Here is a 17,933-nt window from a genome sequence, read left to right as displayed (position 1 = left end):
TGGGCCCAAACCTCTCCTGCATTTGTGCAGCATCCCCCCCTCCCCTACTCCTCAACCCCCACTCCCCTCTCCCTTCTCCCCCTCTCCCCCTCCCCCCCTTTTAAACTTAAAAATGTGAATAACTTTAAAAATATAACACCGATCTCAATAAAACTTCTTGCATTATCACTAAAGAGACAATGGTGAGTAAGGTGGGCCTAAAATTGTCGCGCTATCGTGTACCGTTTTGGCTGAAGTTCAGTCACAAACAAGATAACAAACAAGTTTTAGTATATAGATAAGAGGAGAAATTATTCTGGAAACTTTAAAGTTGTTAAAGTCAGCATGAATAAATATTAATTAGAATGTTCTTTCCTTTCTTCCAAAGGCACCAGCGAAGGATTCCCCTTCAAAGGCACCTTTGCAAGCTTCAAAAGCTGCCACAGTCTCTGCAAGTCTACCTGGTCCTAAGGTAAGTCGAAAAGAGGAGTAAAGTGTGAAACCTATGTCAATTGTTCATAACATAGTACAAAACGCCTTTGCAGATTATGGATCAGATATCATGGCAGAGCACTTAATAACTCTATTGACTCCTTACTTACCCACAATCTCAAATGTATCCTTTAGTGCAACAAAATCATCTCCCATTTTAACCAAATTGTGATTTGGTTAACGCATCTTTTAAAAGCACCCTTGTTCAAACACCAAAAAAAACTTAATTTATAGCAAGCATTGTCCAAACTTTCTGGCTTACGCCATGCTTTCCCCAAGACTGAAAACAAATGATTGCACAAAAAACAAATTTTAACGCAAGCTCTCATTAATGGTAGACTTTGAAGTGTTAATTGATCACCTTGACGCCCACACAGACAGAGCAGCCCTCCAGGAAGGGGAAATAAGAAATTACTGTTCGGCAGTAAACAGCTGTTGCTGGTGTTGTTCGCAACAGATTATGTTCTGCAAGCGTTTTACCTTGTTGAAAAAATGTCCTTTTTTTATTTTTTAAGGGTAAAGATCCATTTGACCTACTTGCAGAAACCCTTCCATCTGAGGCACCTGACGATTCAACTCCAAAATACACTGGTCCGGAAGTGAAGGTACAAATCAATTGATCTGCTGAAACTTTGAGTCCTTGGAAAAAGATTCCTGTAACTATATTGTCTATTTCATGATAGATTTTACATAAAATAAGAATTAAGTTTTCCTGTTGATAATATTATTCTGCTCCCAGAGGAAACAAAAATTAAAAAGTGGCGTTTTTAAAGCCAACGAAAATTATAGCTGCTAATGGTGGAGCAAATAACTTTGGAGATTACTAAGAGGATCCATTTAGATCCAGAGGGTGTTATGGCTGAGAGAGATCACAGAGATTTGAAGGGGCAATGTCATAATAGAAAACAGGTGAGAGCACGTGAGAAACCAAAAAAGTTGAGCAAGCAAGAGAGTGATGGATGAACTGGACAGTACAAGGTAGGATGGGTATAAAATGGAACCAATGTTTTCCCATCTGGTTAAGCTTTGATAGAGAAGCATTGAAGAAGTATAGGTGAAGCCAGCGCATCAAAGGTTGCTGAAGAGAAATACCCCATTGGTTTCCTTAAACGTATTCGATCAAAATTTGACAGTGAGCTATTTCAGAAACGGTATGTTATGAAAAGATTTTTCAAAGAATTTGACGAAAAGAGGATCTTTCACATGACGTGGGTTAGTGGCGTTTTAGAAACAGAAAAACCTGGACATCAAATCCTGGGAAACTGAAATAAAGAAAAATGAGGAGCTGGATTGCTCAGCAAGGCAGGTAGCATCTTTACAACTGGAGATGTGCTGGTGGAGCCTGATCTGTTGAGTCCTTCCAGCATGAGAATAGTTAGATCCATTACTGTCAACTGCTGATGGCTTGTACAGGCAAACCTTTCAGGCTTGAATAATACCTTGATTTGAGCACATTAAACAATGATGTGGTGGCATGGTGGCACAGTGGTAGAGTTGTTATCTTACAGCGCGAGAGAATTAGGTTTGATTCTGACAATGGGTGCTATCTGTACGGAGTTTGTATGTTCTCCCTGTGTGTGGGTTTTCTCCGGTTTCCTCCCACTCTCCAAAGACGCACAGGTTTGTAGGTTAATTTCGAGAGAGAGTTATATTTAGCTCTTAGGACTAAAAGAATCAAGGGATATGGGGGAAAAGCAGGACTGATTTTAGATGATCAGCCATGATCATATTAGTTTAGTTAAGAGATGCAGTGCAGAAACAGGCCCTTCGACACACCGGGTCCGCGCCGCGCACATTAACAATATCCTACACACGCTAGGGACAATTTTTACATTTACCAAGCCAATTAACCTACAAACCTGTACTTCTTTGGAGTGTGGGAGGAAACTGACGATCTCGGAGAAAACCCACGCAGGATGAACAAACTCCATAAAGATAGAACCCATGGTCGGAATCGAACCCGGGTCTCCGGTGCTGCAAGCGCTGTAAGGCAGCAACTCTACCGCTGCGCCACCGTGCCGGTGGGAGGACAAGCTGCACTTTGTAGGAAAGAGAGGTGGTAATGCTGCAAAACCTAGTGAATGAACTCTCAATTGTTAATATATTGTTTATCGCCAGCTTTTTCAATTCCTTGCCAATTTGCTATTGCTATTGCTTCATCACTGAATTCCAAGAATCACATTAAAGCACAGGACATCATCAATGTATGTTCACATCTATGTAAATCTTGCTTTGGTCAAATATTTCTTCTCAATTTTTTAGGAACCAAGCTCAACTGAGAAGCTGTTTGAACGAGTGGGAGAACGAGAAAGCACAATACCACCTGATTACAGATTTAAGGAGCAGCCTGATCCAAAGGTTTGGTCCTGCAATTGCTTTGAACAAAGTCAATAGAATTGTTTAGTTTTTCAACTTTCCAAATGTTTCCATGCGTGGACCACCTTGGAAAGATTCTCTCTCCTATATGTTGCCGAACCTGCTGAGTTACTCCAGCATTTTGTGATACCTTCGATTTCTACTAGCATCTGCAGTTATTTTCCGACACAATGGAAAACAAATATAATTTAGTTGCTATTATGGAATAATACTAATTTACAGATTAAGGAATTTGACAGAAAACTATAAACAAAGAGGTTGCTGAATAATTTATATTCAGTTTCTACCATTGATTCATTCAGTTATTTGCTCTACAACGCCTTTTAAATTGACTTTGATATAATGTAGTTGATATTAACATTATACATTAATGTGTTTCTGGATTCAGGATTACATGATCTATTTGTCATAGAGCGATACAGTGTTGAAACAGCCCCTTCGGCCCAACTTGTCCACACTGGCCAACATGTCCCAGCTACACTCATCCCACCTACCAGCATTTGGTCCATATCCCTCCAAACCTGTCCTATCCATGTACCCGTCTAACTGCTTATTAAATGTTGAGATAGTCCCTACTTCATCTACCTCCTCTGGCAGCTTGTTCCATACACCCACCATCCTATGGGTGAAAAACCTACCAGCCAGATTCCTATTAAATCTTTTCCCTCTTCAACTTTAACCTATGTCCTCTGGTCCTCGATTCACCTACTCTGGGCAAGAGACTCTGTGCATCTACCCGATCTATTCCTCTCATAATTTATACACAATAAGATCACCTGTCATCCTCCTGCACACCAGGGAATAGAGTCACAGCCAACTCAACCTCTGCCTATAGCTCAGACCCTGTAGTCCTGGCAACATCGTCCTGTGTTGAGTTTAATTCATTAATTCTTAATTTCAATTTAAAATAATTCCTGTAAGAAAAGTCTGGGTTTTTTCTTTCTTTCAGCAGGGCAAAGGACAACTGGCTTCCTCTGTTGGTCCAGCTGCAAAGCCAAAGGTAAATGGAACGTAAAGCACAAATATCCTTGTTATTGAAAATGTTTACTCCTCGCAATGTTCCCCAGGAGTCAGTTCTGTATTTTAACTGTGTTCATTTGTTGTTGTTGCAGACTATGTCAGATGCTGATGTACTCGAGTCTCTGTCAGCAGACCTTGTCCAATGCCCCCCAGCAACAATTTCAAAATGCTCAGCTGCAGTTTCACACACTGCAGTGTTGCCCCCTCTAAAGCAGCAGGTATGAATCCTGTCTATTAAACTGAAACATGAGCCTTTTTCAGCTGTATAGGTCTGCACCCGGCTTATTCCTTTACTATTTATTTTCACAGTGTGTAAAAAGGAACTGCAGATGCTGGTTTAACCTGAAGATAGACACAAAATGCTGGAATAACTCAATGGTTGAGGCAGCATCTCTGGAGAGAAGGAATGGGTGACGTTTTGGGTCGAGAAGGGTCTCGACCCGAAACGTTACCCATTCCTTCTCTCCAGAGATGCTCCCTGTCCTTCTGAGTTACTCCAGCTTTTTGTGTCTTACCTTCACTCTCCCATGTGATTGTCTTCTCACTTCCGCTCCTTTTCGTTGGCAAGCTCTGAATATCTATCCGTGATCCTCTGCTGTTTCCGTGCCTCCTTTCAAAGAATCCAAAAGCACATCAGTTTCTGCATTCCCATGCAATGGCCAGTAAATCTAGCAATGCTGTGTATAGTTTTCACCGGCAAGCATCTAGGAAGATGGATTAAATGTGGCCATCCCTCATTGACTGGAGAACACCAATGATCTCCCTTTTACTGTGGGATGTTATGACATTTCACCTCCGGCCTGGATTGAGCCAAAGGCTTACTATTTAGGTACCTCACCAACCACTAACGAAAGAATCCTTATTTGGTTTCAAGGTCACAGTTAAGGCTGCCTTAGGTGTCACATTTCTCCAAGATTATCATTGTGTCAATTTTTTCCCAGAATTGTAGAATCAGGCTGAGATACACCAAGGAAACAAGCTCCTTGGTGCACCAAGTCCACACTGACCATGAACCACCCATTGAGACTAATCTTACATTAAACCCATTTTTATTCTCATTAAACTCCTCCCAAGATTCACTCACCTACGCACCAGAGACGATTTAAAATGTCCAATTAGCCTGCCAACCAGCACATGTTTGGGTGGTGGAGGAAACCCAGGGCACCTGGAGGAAACCCCAAGTGGTCACAGAACTCATCCACTTCTTAACCTTGGTTTGGTTTCCCTAGATGTTAATGCAGGCCAGAATTCACATTTAAAATCTTATTAAATACTAGACCAAGTGGACCCGTTGGGCCCAAACCTCTCCTGCATTTGTGCAGCATCCCCCCCTCCCCTACTCCTCAACCCCCACTCCCCTCTCCCTTCTCCCCCTCTCCCCCTCCCCCCCTTTTAAACTTAAAAATGTGAATAACTTAAAAAATATAACACCGATCTCAATAAAACTTCTTGCATTATCACTAAAGAGACAATGGTGAGTAAGGTGGGCCTAAAATTGTCGCGCTATCGTGTACCGTTTTGGCTGAAGTTCAGTCACAAACAAGATAACAAACAAGTTTTAGTATATAGATAAGAGGAGAAATTATTCTGGAAACTTTAAAGTTGTTAAAGTCAGCATGAATAAATATTAATTAGAATGTTCTTTCCTTTCTTCCAAAGGCACCAGCGAAGGATTCCCCTTCAAAGGCACCTTTGCAAGCTTCAAAAGCTGCCACAGTCTCTGCAAGTCTACCTGGTCCTAAGGTAAGTCGAAAAGAGGAGTAAAGTGTGAAACCTATGTCAATTGTTCATAACATAGTACAAAACGCCTTTGCAGATTATGGATCAGATATCATGGCAGAGCACTTAATAACTCTATTGACTCCTTACTTACCCACAATCTCAAATGTATCCTTTAGTGCAACAAAATCATCTCCCATTTTAACCAAATTGTGATTTGGTTAACGCATCTTTTAAAAGCACCCTTGTTCAAACACCAAAAAAAACTTAATTTATAGCAAGCATTGTCCAAACTTTCTGGCTTACGCCATGCTTTCCCCAAGACTGAAAACAAATGATTGCACAAAAAACAAATTTTAACGCAAGCTCTCATTAATGGTAGACTTTGAAGTGTTAATTGATCACCTTGACGCCCACACAGACAGAGCAGCCCTCCAGGAAGGGGAAATAAGAAATTACTGTTCGGCAGTAAACAGCTGTTGCTGGTGTTGTTCGCAACAGATTATGTTCTGCAAGCGTTTTACCTTGTTGAAAAAATGTCCTTTTTTTATTTTTTAAGGGTAAAGATCCATTTGACCTACTTGCAGAAACCCTTCCATCTGAGGCACCTGACGATTCAACTCCAAAATACACTGGTCCGGAAGTGAAGGTACAAATCAATTGATCTGCTGAAACTTTGAGTCCTTGGAAAAAGATTCCTGTAACTATATTGTCTATTTCATGATAGATTTTACATAAAATAAGAATTAAGTTTTCCTGTTGATAATATTATTCTGCTCCCAGAGGAAACAAAAATTAAAAAGTGGCGTTTTTAAAGCCAACGAAAATTATAGCTGCTAATGGTGGAGCAAATAACTTTGGAGATTACTAAGAGGATCCATTTAGATCCAGAGGGTGTTATGGCTGAGAGAGATCACAGAGATTTGAAGGGGCAATGTCATAATAGAAAACAGGTGAGAGCACGTGAGAAACCAAAAAAGTTGAGCAAGCAAGAGAGTGATGGATGAACTGGACAGTACAAGGTAGGATGGGTATAAAATGGAACCAATGTTTTCCCATCTGGTTAAGCTTTGATAGAGAAGCATTGAAGAAGTATAGGTGAAGCCAGCGCATCAAAGGTTGCTGAAGAGAAATACCCCATTGGTTTCCTTAAACGTATTCGATCAAAATTTGACAGTGAGCTATTTCAGAAACGGTATGTTATGAAAAGATTTTTCAAAGAATTTGACGAAAAGAGGATCTTGCACATGACGTGGGTTAGTGGCGTTTTAGAAACAGAAAAACCTGGACATCAAATCCTGGGAAACTGAAATAAAGAAAAATGAGGAGCTGGATTGCTCAGCAAGGCAGGTAGCATCTTTACAACTGGAGATGTGCTGGTGGAGCCTGATCTGTTGAGTCCTTCCAGCATGAGAATAGTTAGATCCATTACTGTCAACTGCTGATGGCTTGTACAGGCAAACCTTTCAGGCTTGAATAATACCTTGATTTGAGCACATTAAACAATGATGTGGTGGCACAGTGGTAGAGTTGTTATCTTACAGCGCGAGAGAATTAGGTTTGATTCTGACAATGGGTGCTATCTGTACGGAGTTTGTATGTTCTCCCTGTGTGTGGGTTTTCTCCGGTTTCCTCCCACTCTCCAAAGACGCACAGGTTTGTAGGTTAATTTCGAGAGAGAGTTATATTTAGCTCTTAGGACTAAAAGAATCAAGGGATATGGGGGAAAAGCAGGACTGATTTTAGATGATCAGCCATGATCATATTAGTTTAGTTAAGAGATGCAGTGCAGAAACAGGCCCTTCGACACACCGGGTCCGCGCCGCGCACATTAACAATATCCTACACACGCTAGGGACAATTTTTACATTTACCAAGCCAATTAACCTACAAACCTGTACTTCTTTGGAGTGTGGGAGGAAACTGACGATCTCGGAGAAAACCCACGCAGGACGAACAAACTCCATAAAGATAGCACCCGTGGTCGGAATCGAACCCGGGTCTCCGGTGCTGCAAGCGCTGTAAGGCAGCAACTCTACCGCTGCGCCACCGTGCTGGTGGGAGGACAAGCTGCACTTTGTAGGAAAGAGAGGTGGTAATGCTGCGAAACCTAGTGAATGAACTCTCAATTGTTAATATTGTTTATCGCCAGCTTTTTCAGTTCCTTGCCAATTTGCTATTGCTATTGCTTCATCATTGAATTTCAAGAATCACATTAAAGCACAGGACATCATCAATGTATGTTCACATCTATGTAAATCTTGCTTTGGTCAAATATTTCTTCTCAATTTTTTAGGAACCAAGCTCAACTGAGAAGCTGTTTGAACGAGTGGGAGAACGAGAAAGCACAATACCACCTGATTACAGATTTAAGGAGCAGCCTGATCCAAAGGTTTGGTCCTGCAATTGCTTTGAACAAAGTCAATAGAATTGTTTAGTTTTTCATCTTTCCAAATGTTTCCATGCGTGGACCACCTTGGAAAGATTCTTAAATTATCCAATGGAAAACATTGTTCAGTCTGAAGAAGGGTCTCGACCCGAAACGTCACCCATTCCCTCTCTCCTAGATGTTGCCCGACCTGCTGAGTTACTCCAGCATTTTGTGATACCTTCGATTTCTACTAGCATCTGCAGTTATTTTCCGACACAATGGAAAACAAATATAATTTAGTTGCTATTATGGAAATAATACTAATGTACAGATTAAGGAATTTGACAGAAAACTATAAACAAAGATGTTGCTGAATAATTTATATTCAGTTTCTACCATTGATTCATTCAGTTATTTGCTCTAAAACGCCTTTTAAATTGACTTTGATATAATGTAGTTGATATTAACATTATACATTAATGTGTTTCTGGATTCAGGATTACATGATCTATTTGTCATAGAGCGATACAGTGTTGAAACAGCCCCTTCGGCCCAACTTGTCCACACTGGCCAACATGTCCCAGCTACACTCATCCCACCTACCAGCATTTGGTCCATATCCCTCCAAACCTGTCCTATCCATGTACCCGTCTAACTGCTTATTAAATGTTGAGATAGTCCCTACTTCATCTACCTCCTCTGGCAGCTTGTTCCATACACCCACCATCCTATGGGTGAAAAACCTACCAGCCAGATTCCTATTAAATCTTTTCCCTCTTCAACTTTAACCTATGTCCTCTGGTCCTCGATTCACCTACTCTGGGCAAGAGACTCTGTGCATCTACCCGATCTATTCCTCTCATAATTTATACACAATAAGATCACCTGTCATCCTCCTGAATGAGGGAATAGAGTCACAGCCAACTCAACCTCTGCCTACAGCTCAGACCCTGTAGTCCTGGCAACATCGTCCTGTGTTGAGTTTAATTCATTAATTCTTAATTTCAATTAAAAATAATTCCTGTAAGAAAAGTCTGGTTTTTTTTCTTTCTTTCAGCAGGGCAAAGGACAACCGGCTTCCTCTGTTGGTCCAGCTGCAAAGCCAAAGGTAAAGGGAACATAAAGCACAAATATCCTTGTTATTGAAAATGTTTACTCCTCGCAATGTTCCTCAGGAGTCAGTTCTGTATTTTAACTGCGTTCATTTTTTGTTGTTGCAGACTATGTCAGATGCTGATGTACTCGACTCTCTGTCAGCAGACCTTGTCCAATGCCCCCCAGCAACAATTTCAAAATGTTCAGCTGCAGTTTCACACACTGCAGTGTTGCCCCCTCTAAAGCAGCAGGTATGAATCCTGTCTATTAAACTGAAACATGAGCCTTTTTCAGCTGTATAGGTCTGCACCCGGCTTATTCCTTTACTATTTATTTTCACAGTGTGTAAAAAGGAACTGCAGATGCTGGTTTAACCTGAAGATAGACACAAAATGCTGGAATAACTCAATGGTTGAGGCAGCATCTCTGGAGAGAAGGAATGGGTGACGTTTTGGGTCGAGAAGGGTCTCGACCCGAAACGTTACCCATTCCTTCTCTCCAGAGATGCTCCCTGTCCTTCTGAGTTACTCCAGCTTTTTGTGTCTTACCTTCACTCTCCCATGTGATTGTCTTCTCACTTCCGCTCCTTTTCGTTGGCAAGCTCTGAATATCTATCCGTGATCCTCTGCTGTTTCCGTGCCTCCTTTCAAAGAATCCAAAAGCACATCAGTTTCTGCATTCCCATGCAATGGCCAGTAAATCTAGCAATGCTGTGTATAGTTTTCACCGGCAAGCATCTAGGAAGATGGATTAAATGTGGCCATCCCTCATTGACTGGAGAACACCAATGATCTCCCTTTTACTGTGGGATGTTATGACATTTCACCTCCGGCCTGGATTGAGCCAAAGGCTTACTATTTAGGTACCTCACCAACCACTAACGAAAGAATCCTTATTTGGTTTCAAGGTCACAGTTAAGGCTGCCTTAGGTGTCACATTTCTCCAAGATTATCATTGTGTCAATTTTTTCCCAGAATTGTAGAATCAGGCTGAGATACACCAAGGAAACAAGCTCCTTGGTGCACCAAGTCCACACTGACCATGAACCACCCATTGAGACTAATCTTACATTAAACCCATTTTTATTCTCATTAAACTCCTCCCAAGATTCACTCACCTACGCACCAGAGACGATTTAAAATGTCCAATTAGCCTGCCAACCAGCACATGTTTGGGTGGTGGAGGAAACCCAGGGCACCTGGAGGAAACCCCAAGTGGTCACAGAACTCATCCACTTCTTAACCTTGGTTTGGTTTCCCTAGATGTTAATGCAGGCCAGAATTCACATTTAAAATCTTATTAAATACTAGACCAAGTGGACCCGTTGGGCCCAAACCTCTCCTGCATTTGTGCAGCATCCCCCCCTCCCCTACTCCTCAACCCCCACTCCCCTCTCCCTTCTCCCCCTCTCCCCCTCCCCCCCTTTTAAACTTAAAAATGTGAATAACTTTAAAAATATAACACCGATCTCAATAAAACTACTTGCATTATCACTAAAGAGACAATGGTGAGTAAGGTGGGCCTAAAATTGTCGCGCTATCGTGTACCGTTTTGGCTGAAGTTCAGTCACAAACAAGATAACAAACAAGTTTTAGTATATAGATAAGAGGAGAAATTATTCTGGAAACTTTAAAGTTGTTAAAGTCAGCATGAATAAATATTAATTAGAATGTTCTTTCCTTTCTTCCAAAGGCACCAGCGAAGGATTCCCCTTCAAAGGCACCTTTGCAAGCTTCAAAAGCTGCCACAGTCTCTGCAAGTCTACCTGGTCCTAAGGTAAGTCGAAAAGAGGAGTAAAGTGTGAAACCTATGTCAATTGTTCATAACATAGTACAAAACGCCTTTGCAGATTATGGATCAGATATCATGGCAGAGCACTTAATAACTCTATTGACTCCTTACTTACCCCACAATCTCAAATGTATCCTTTAGTGCAACAAAATCATCTCCCATTTTAACCAAATTGTGATTTGGTTAACGCATCTTTTAAAAGCACCCTTGTTCAAACACCAAAAAAAACTTAATTTATAGCAAGCATTGTCCAAACTTTCTGGCTTACGCCATGCTTTCCCCAAGACTGAAAACAAATGATTGCACAAAAAACAAATTTTAACGCAAGCTCTCATTAATGGTAGACTTTGAAGTGTTAATTGATCACCTTGACGCCCACACAGACAGAGCAGCCCTCCAGGAAGGGGAAATAAGAAATTACTGTTCGGCAGTAAACAGCTGTTGCTGGTGTTGTTCGCAACAGATTATGTTCTGCAAGCGTTTTACCTTGTTGAAAAAATGTCCTTTTTTTATTTTTTAAGGGTAAAGATCCATTTGACCTACTTGCAGAAACCCTTCCATCTGAGGCACCTGACGATTCAACTCCAAAATACACTGGTCCGGAAGTGAAGGTACAAATCAATTGATCTGCTGAAACTTTGAGTCCTTGGAAAAGGATTCCTGTAACTATATTGTCTATTTTTTGATATATTTTACATAAAATAAGAAATAAGTTTTCCTGTTGATAATATTATTCTACTCCCAGTGGAATTTTTTGTTTTAAAACTGACGTTTTTAAAGCCAACCAAAATGACAGCTGCTAATGGTGGAGCAAATAACTTTAGAGATTCCTTAGTGGATCCATTTGAGATCCACTTCTGTCAACTGCTGATGGCTTGTACAGGCAACCTTTTCAGGCTTGATAGAAAATTGGTTGGCGGACAGGAAGCAAAGAGTAGGAATAAACGGGTCCTTTTCGGAATGGCAGGCAGTGACTAGTGGGGTACCGCAAGGCTCAGTGCTGGGACCCCAGTTATTTACAGTGTATATTAATGATTTGGACGAGGGAATTGAATGCAACATCTCTAAGTTTGCGGATGACACGAAGCTGGGTGGCAGTGTTAGCTGCGAGGAGGATGCTAGGAGGCTGCAGAGTGACTTGGATAGATTAGGCGAGTGGGCAAATGCATGGCAGATGCAATATAATGTGGATAAATGTGAGGTTATCCACTTTGGCGGCAAGAACAGGAAAGCAGAGTATTACCTGAATGGTGACCGATTGGGAGAAGGGGAGATGCAACGTGACCTGGGTGTCATGGTGCACCAGTCATTGAAAGCAAGCATGCAGGTGCAGCAGGCAGTGAAGAAAGCGAATGGTATGTTGGCATTTATAGCAAGAGGATTTGAGTTTAGGAGCAGGGAGGTTCTGCTGCAGTTGTACAGGGCCTTGGTGAGACCGCACCTGGAGTATTGTGTGCAGTTTTGGTCTCCTAACCTGAGGAAAGACGTTCTTGCCTTAGAGGGAGTACAGAGAAGGTTCACCAGATTAATCCCTGGGAATGTCGGGACTTACATATGAGGAAAGACTAGATAGACTGGGCTTGTACTCGCTGGAATTTAGAAGACTGAGGGGGGATCTTATAGAAACATATAAAATTCTTAAGGGGTTGGAGAGGCTGGATGCGGGAAAATTGTTCCCGATGTTGGGGGAGTCCAGAACCAGGGGTCACAGCTTAAGGATAAGGGGGAAGTCTTTTGGGACCGAGATGAGAAAACATTTCTTCACACAGAGAGTGGTGAGTCTGTGGAATTCTCTGCCACAGAAGGTAGTTGAGGCCAGTTCATTGGCTATATTTAAGAGGGAGTTAGATGTGGCCCTTTTTGCTAAAGGAATCAGGGGGTATGGAGAGAAGGCAGGTACAGGCTACTGAGCTGAATGATCAGCCATGATCATATTGAATGGCGGTGAAGGCTCGAAGGGTCGAATGGCCTACTCCTGCACCTATTTTCTATGTTTCTATGTTTCTATGTTTGAATAATACCTTGATTTAAGCACATTAAACACTGATGCGGAGGCACGATGGCACAGTGGTAGAGTTGCTACCTTACAGCGCGAAATTAACCTACAAACCTGTACGTCCCTGGAGTGTGGGAGGATACTGGAGAAATCCCACAGTCACAGGGAGAACATACAAACTCTGTACAGACAGTACCCGTTGTCAGGATCGAACCTAGGTCTCCGGCACTGCCTTTGTTGTAAGGCAGCAATTGTACCGCTGCGCCACCGTGACCGCCCTTGAATATTGAATGGCGGTGCTGGCTCGGTAGGGCCGAACGGCCTACTCCTGCACCTATGTTTCTATGTTAATTGGCTTCGGTAAAATTATAAATTGTCCCCAGTGTGTGAGTCGGATAGTGTTAGTGTGCGGGGATTGCTGGTCGGTGTGGTCTCGGTGGGACGAAGGGCCTGTTTCTATGCTGTATAAACTAAACTAAATCTAAACTGAAGCACATTTTCTGGATATTTGTATTTATGTTAAATCTGTTTTGGTTTAACTTTATTTTTTATACCTTCAGGAATCAGATGCAACTAAGAAGAAGGGTGAACGAGTTGGAGAATGGGAACACACAATACCACCTGATTACAGATATAAAGAACAACCTGGTCCTCGGGTAAGGTTTGAACAGTCCCATTGAGACAGTCAAGAATCATTCCAATTGCTTTGTACTTCCCAAATCTTTTAAAGTAGAGCACATCCAAAGCAAAATTATACTCTTTTTTTCTTTTGAAAACCAGACAAAAGTTATTTATGTAATTTATTTGCCATATTTACTGTTATGAATCATAATGAAACTGACAATTAGAAATTTCTTAATAGTTCCAGCTGATATCAGTGTGCACCTCTATAATCCAATAATTAAATATGCAACATCATAACTAAATATTGATGTAGCTCAATTTATTGATTCCAGTAGGCTCACCCTGACATTTTGCATAAATGTATCCAATATTCTAGAATAATTTTGCTGTATTCGTTTTACTCCTTTATCAAAAACTTCAAGTTAAAGTAACTTTTATTGTCTGTGATAAAATCTGATAAAGTGTTTTTTCCACAATAGGATAAACTGGCTACTTCTACTACTGGTATAGGAGCAAAACCAAAGGTAACAGAAAAGATGAAGGTCACTTTATTTTTCTTGAAATTTCATTTGGATTCCTAAATGAAAAGCTTCAGAAGGCAATGCTGGAGGAACATTCTCAATGCTCCCCGCACCCCATCCAATTTGTAGTTCCTCCAGCACTTTGTTTTTTTGCTCAATATTCCACCATCTAGAGTCTCTTGTGTCTTCTGAAGGCAGGGGTAGTTTTTGAAATTTAATTCATACTTGCTCAGTTAAACTTTGGTTAATGTAGCTACAAGGTGGGTTAACCTTCATTTCAAGGAGCACAAGAAAGTTCTTGCTGAAATCTAGTTTGAAACACGTTCATAATTTTGTCTCTTTATCTGAAGAAGGAAACAATTGCATTGGGGTCAGAGCAGCACAATGTTCACGACACTGGTTCCTGGGATGGGGAGATTCTTCTTTGCAGCATGAATGATTGGCTTTTACTCACTTTGGGATCTTGAGATAGACAACATTCCATTAAGGTTTTAGAGTAGATGTTCAGAAAGTGTTTCTTCTTCGCGGTGAGTTTGGGCTGAGGTGAGTAGTGTCGGGATAGGTGATCAGCTGATGAGGAGAATTTCTGTTGATGTGTATTAAATATGTACAAGGATGAGATTTTTGGCCTATTTAGCAATCGGTGAATACATGGAAAGAGCAACAAAGTGCATTTGAAACATTATTTTATGCTTGTTGGTGAGCAGTGGAGCATGCTTGAGGAGCCATGTTGCTTTTATTTCTTATGCTCTGATTGATAGTGATAGTGCTATTACTAACAGGGAAAGAACTAAACTTTAGAGATATAGCTGTGGAGACAAATGGTCATCAACTTGAAATGTTGACTCTGTTTCTCTCACCACAGATGCCGCCTGATTTGCCATGTATTTCCAGCATTTTTGTTTTCATTTCAGTGATGCTAGGACTGGAGCTCCCATTTATTAGTTTTTCATTCAGTTTTGAACAAATTGAGACAGTGCATGGGGAAGAGGAAAAAGAAACAAAAGCATGGGGAACATTAGGAATGACTCATCTTAAGACCTCATACACTCACTTCTGTGCTACAGCTGTTTCTTTATTCCTATGACCATCAGAAAAGAATAAGATTTTAAAATATTAAAGATTATTGTTTTTTGCAAATTGTTTCAGGATTTTGTAAATATAATAATGAAACTAGACTCCATTTAAAGGAAATTACACTATTACTTCAATATCATTGTTGTGCCACTATGTCACCTCGATCAGTGGTGCTGCTGCATTGACCCGGGTTTAATCCAGATCTCTGGTGCTGCCTATATGTTCTCTCTGATGGTTTCCATCGGGTACATGATTTCCCACCACATACCAAAGTCAGGCAGGGAGCTTAATTAACTATTGTAAATTATCACCAGTGTCGGTGGGTTATGGACAACCAGGGGGAGTTGATGGGCATTTGAGAGAGAATGAGTTCCATGGAAGTAAAGGAGAGAATGGAACTGATGAGGACATTCTGAGAGCTGGTATTGACTTGAAGTGGTGATTGGGTTCCCAGTGTGCTGTAGAAAAGTAACATTACCCATATTGTTATCACAGACTATGACAGAAGGTGATGTCCTGGATTCTCTGTCAGCGGACTTTATCCAGAGCTGTCCAGCTCCAATTTCAAAATGCTCAGCTGCAACTTCTCACGCTGCAGCACCGCCCTCCTTTCAGAAAGAGGTAAGAATCCTACACGAGAACGAATGCAATGGGTTGCCAAATCCAGTTTCAGTTTTGTATTCTCATTGATCACAGTTAACCAAATAGGAATAACAGTGGCCAATGAAGAACAGAGAGGGAAGACTTTGGCTTTGTGTGATGTTCTCAAACAAGTGGTAATCTGCACTGCAGCCTTATGTACACTTTCACAAGATTTATTTCCTTCAACTTCAATAGAAATCATAATCAATAGTTGTTTGATGCTGACCTTCTACTCCCTATTTAATATTATTGTACAAACTCAGAATCTACCCCAAGAATCTGCAATACCAATCTCAACCATTTTGTTACAAAGTGCAATTTTTTTGTTTGATTTAGAATTAATGTTCTATTAATTGGGTTTCTTGTCTGAGGATTTGTTTTGCCAATAATCTGGATGCAAATTCCTTCACATTATTTTCAATTTATTTTATTCCCTTTGGATATCTCTTGGGTCAAAGATTAATAAAAACATCATCCTCTTAGATTCATAGCACCAAGTTTACTGCTGAGGTTTGCACCACATTTACTGTCCTTCCCACTATGCTTGGTACAAACCCAGCAGTAGAACGGAGGCTGCACTCACTGAACTGTTTTCCAGTTCTAGCCCTTGTTCGGATTCAGGGGAGGGAGTATGATTGAACAATTTGCTGAATCCGTGTGTCTAGATGTCAAGTAATAACCAACTTATGTTGTGCTACGACTTAAAGCAAACCCCATCAACTCAAGTAACACTGTCAGTAGTAAAATACAAGAATGTTGGTTCAATATCTTGGAGTGCATATCCAATTTTCTCTCCTGGCTTGATACCAGCCATCTCATTTTTCATGCTTGTATGATTCAGCAAATCATACTCAAGGTCTAATAATTCATAGAAATAGTACTAGAATCATCAATTTGTTAGTATAGACATATGAATCTTCAATAACGATGAAAATATTGGTTATTTTGCAAAGGCAGCTCTTCAAGCTTCAAAGGCTGCCCCTGTTTCTGCAGGCCAAACTGGTGCTAAGGTAAGTGAAAAGGAAGAGTAAAATCTGAAATTTATAGAAACTGCCAACGTAGGAAAATAATTGTGCATGGAAACTGATTAAGGATATGAAGATGTTTTGTCTGTCCCCTTTCCGATGCTATTGTACAGCTCTGCATCCAACCTAGACACAAAATGCTGTAATAACTCAGCATTTCAGGCAGGATCACTGGCGAAAATTGACAGGTGACATTTCAGGTCAGGTCAGGACACTTTACTCCAGAGATGCTGCCTGACCTAAGGTACTCCAGCATTTTGTGTCTTATCTTTGGTATAAACCAGAATAAGCAGTTCCCTTTTATTACATTTTTAATATCTCGCATGCCTCCTATGTTTCCAATGTGCCCAAAGTTCATCTTTCAATTCAGTAATATTATTTCACACTTTAAGCAAGCCATGATCACAAGGCTAATTCCAACACACACATCCAGAAATAAGATGAGCACTATCAAAACTAAATTCAGCAAAGTGATCATTATTTTCTTTCACTACAACAATCAAGATTGCTCTTCATGAAGAGAAAATTTTGAAATTACAGTTTAAATATAAATAACATTTGCTTGGGTTGATCGTGGCAATATATTTCATTCTGGTCAGAATACATTTTTGCTGAATTTTTATACAAGGTTAGCCTGCAGATTCCTATTAAATCTGTTCCCCTTCACCTTAAACCTATGTCCTCCGGTCCTCAATTCATCCACTCTGGACAAGAAACTCTGTGCATCTACCCAATCTATTCCTCTCATTCCTCCTCTGTGAGTGAATGTCCATTCGTTCCTTGCATGGTCGGGAATGTCTGGGCTGAGGTCATTTCTCTGTCATTTCCATTCCATGGCTTTTATGAACAGGAAAAATTATGGTTCATGGCAATTTTTATAAATTAAGATTTATTTTTAATTGGAACTTTATTGTTGAATGCAAGAGAACTTTGATTGTGTGTTTTATTGTTACAGGTGATGACTGACGATGATATCCTGGATTCCCTGTCGGGAGACTTTGTCCAAAGCTCTGTCGCTCCTATTTCAAAATGCTCAGTTACACCACCACAGTTTGCACCCCTCACCAAGCCGAAAGAGGTATGACCCTTATTTTGAAGTATTAAAGATTCACTTTTTCCCCTTTTAACTCGTCGTAGGAGAGCTGCCGTCCAACTCCACTGTCAAATTTACCACCGTGTGCAACTGTAGAGCTTGGCTGTGTTGA

At 40.8% G+C, this 17,933-nt stretch overlaps 1 protein-coding gene across 6 annotated transcripts in view; it reads left to right on the top strand.

Annotated features, from left to right (window-relative positions):
- The window catches only part of cast (calpastatin), a 123,849-nt gene that overhangs the window by 73,851 nt on the left and 32,065 nt on the right, over nt 1-17,933 (top strand). For 5 of the 6 annotated variants that reach the window (XM_078396465.1, XM_078396469.1, XM_078396468.1 and 2 more), the window contains 16 exons: nt 368-451; nt 987-1,076; nt 2,734-2,829; nt 3,797-3,847; nt 3,960-4,085; nt 5,527-5,610; nt 6,146-6,235; nt 7,883-7,978; nt 9,015-9,065; nt 9,178-9,303; nt 10,745-10,828; nt 11,365-11,454; nt 13,400-13,495; nt 13,943-13,987; nt 15,557-15,682; nt 17,684-17,807. In XM_078396465.1, coding sequence (XP_078252591.1) covers nt 368-451; nt 987-1,076; nt 2,734-2,829; nt 3,797-3,847; nt 3,960-4,085; nt 5,527-5,610; nt 6,146-6,235; nt 7,883-7,978; nt 9,015-9,065; nt 9,178-9,303; nt 10,745-10,828; nt 11,365-11,454; nt 13,400-13,495; nt 13,943-13,987; nt 15,557-15,682; nt 17,684-17,807 — 1,459 coding nt within the window. The remainder of the gene's footprint in view (nt 1-367; nt 452-986; nt 1,077-2,733; nt 2,830-3,796; nt 3,848-3,959; nt 4,086-5,526; nt 5,611-6,145; nt 6,236-7,882; nt 7,979-9,014; nt 9,066-9,177; nt 9,304-10,744; nt 10,829-11,364; nt 11,455-13,399; nt 13,496-13,942; nt 13,988-15,556; nt 15,683-17,683; nt 17,808-17,933) is intronic. The other variant, XM_078396466.1, reaches the window with a different exon arrangement.

Source organism: Rhinoraja longicauda, chromosome 3, assembly GCF_053455715.1.
Source record: "Rhinoraja longicauda isolate Sanriku21f chromosome 3, sRhiLon1.1, whole genome shotgun sequence".
Lineage (NCBI taxonomy): Eukaryota > Metazoa > Chordata > Chondrichthyes > Rajiformes > Arhynchobatidae > Rhinoraja > Rhinoraja longicauda.
The sequence above is the reverse complement of the archived record's forward strand: the minus strand, read 5'-3'. Positions and strand labels throughout refer to the sequence as shown.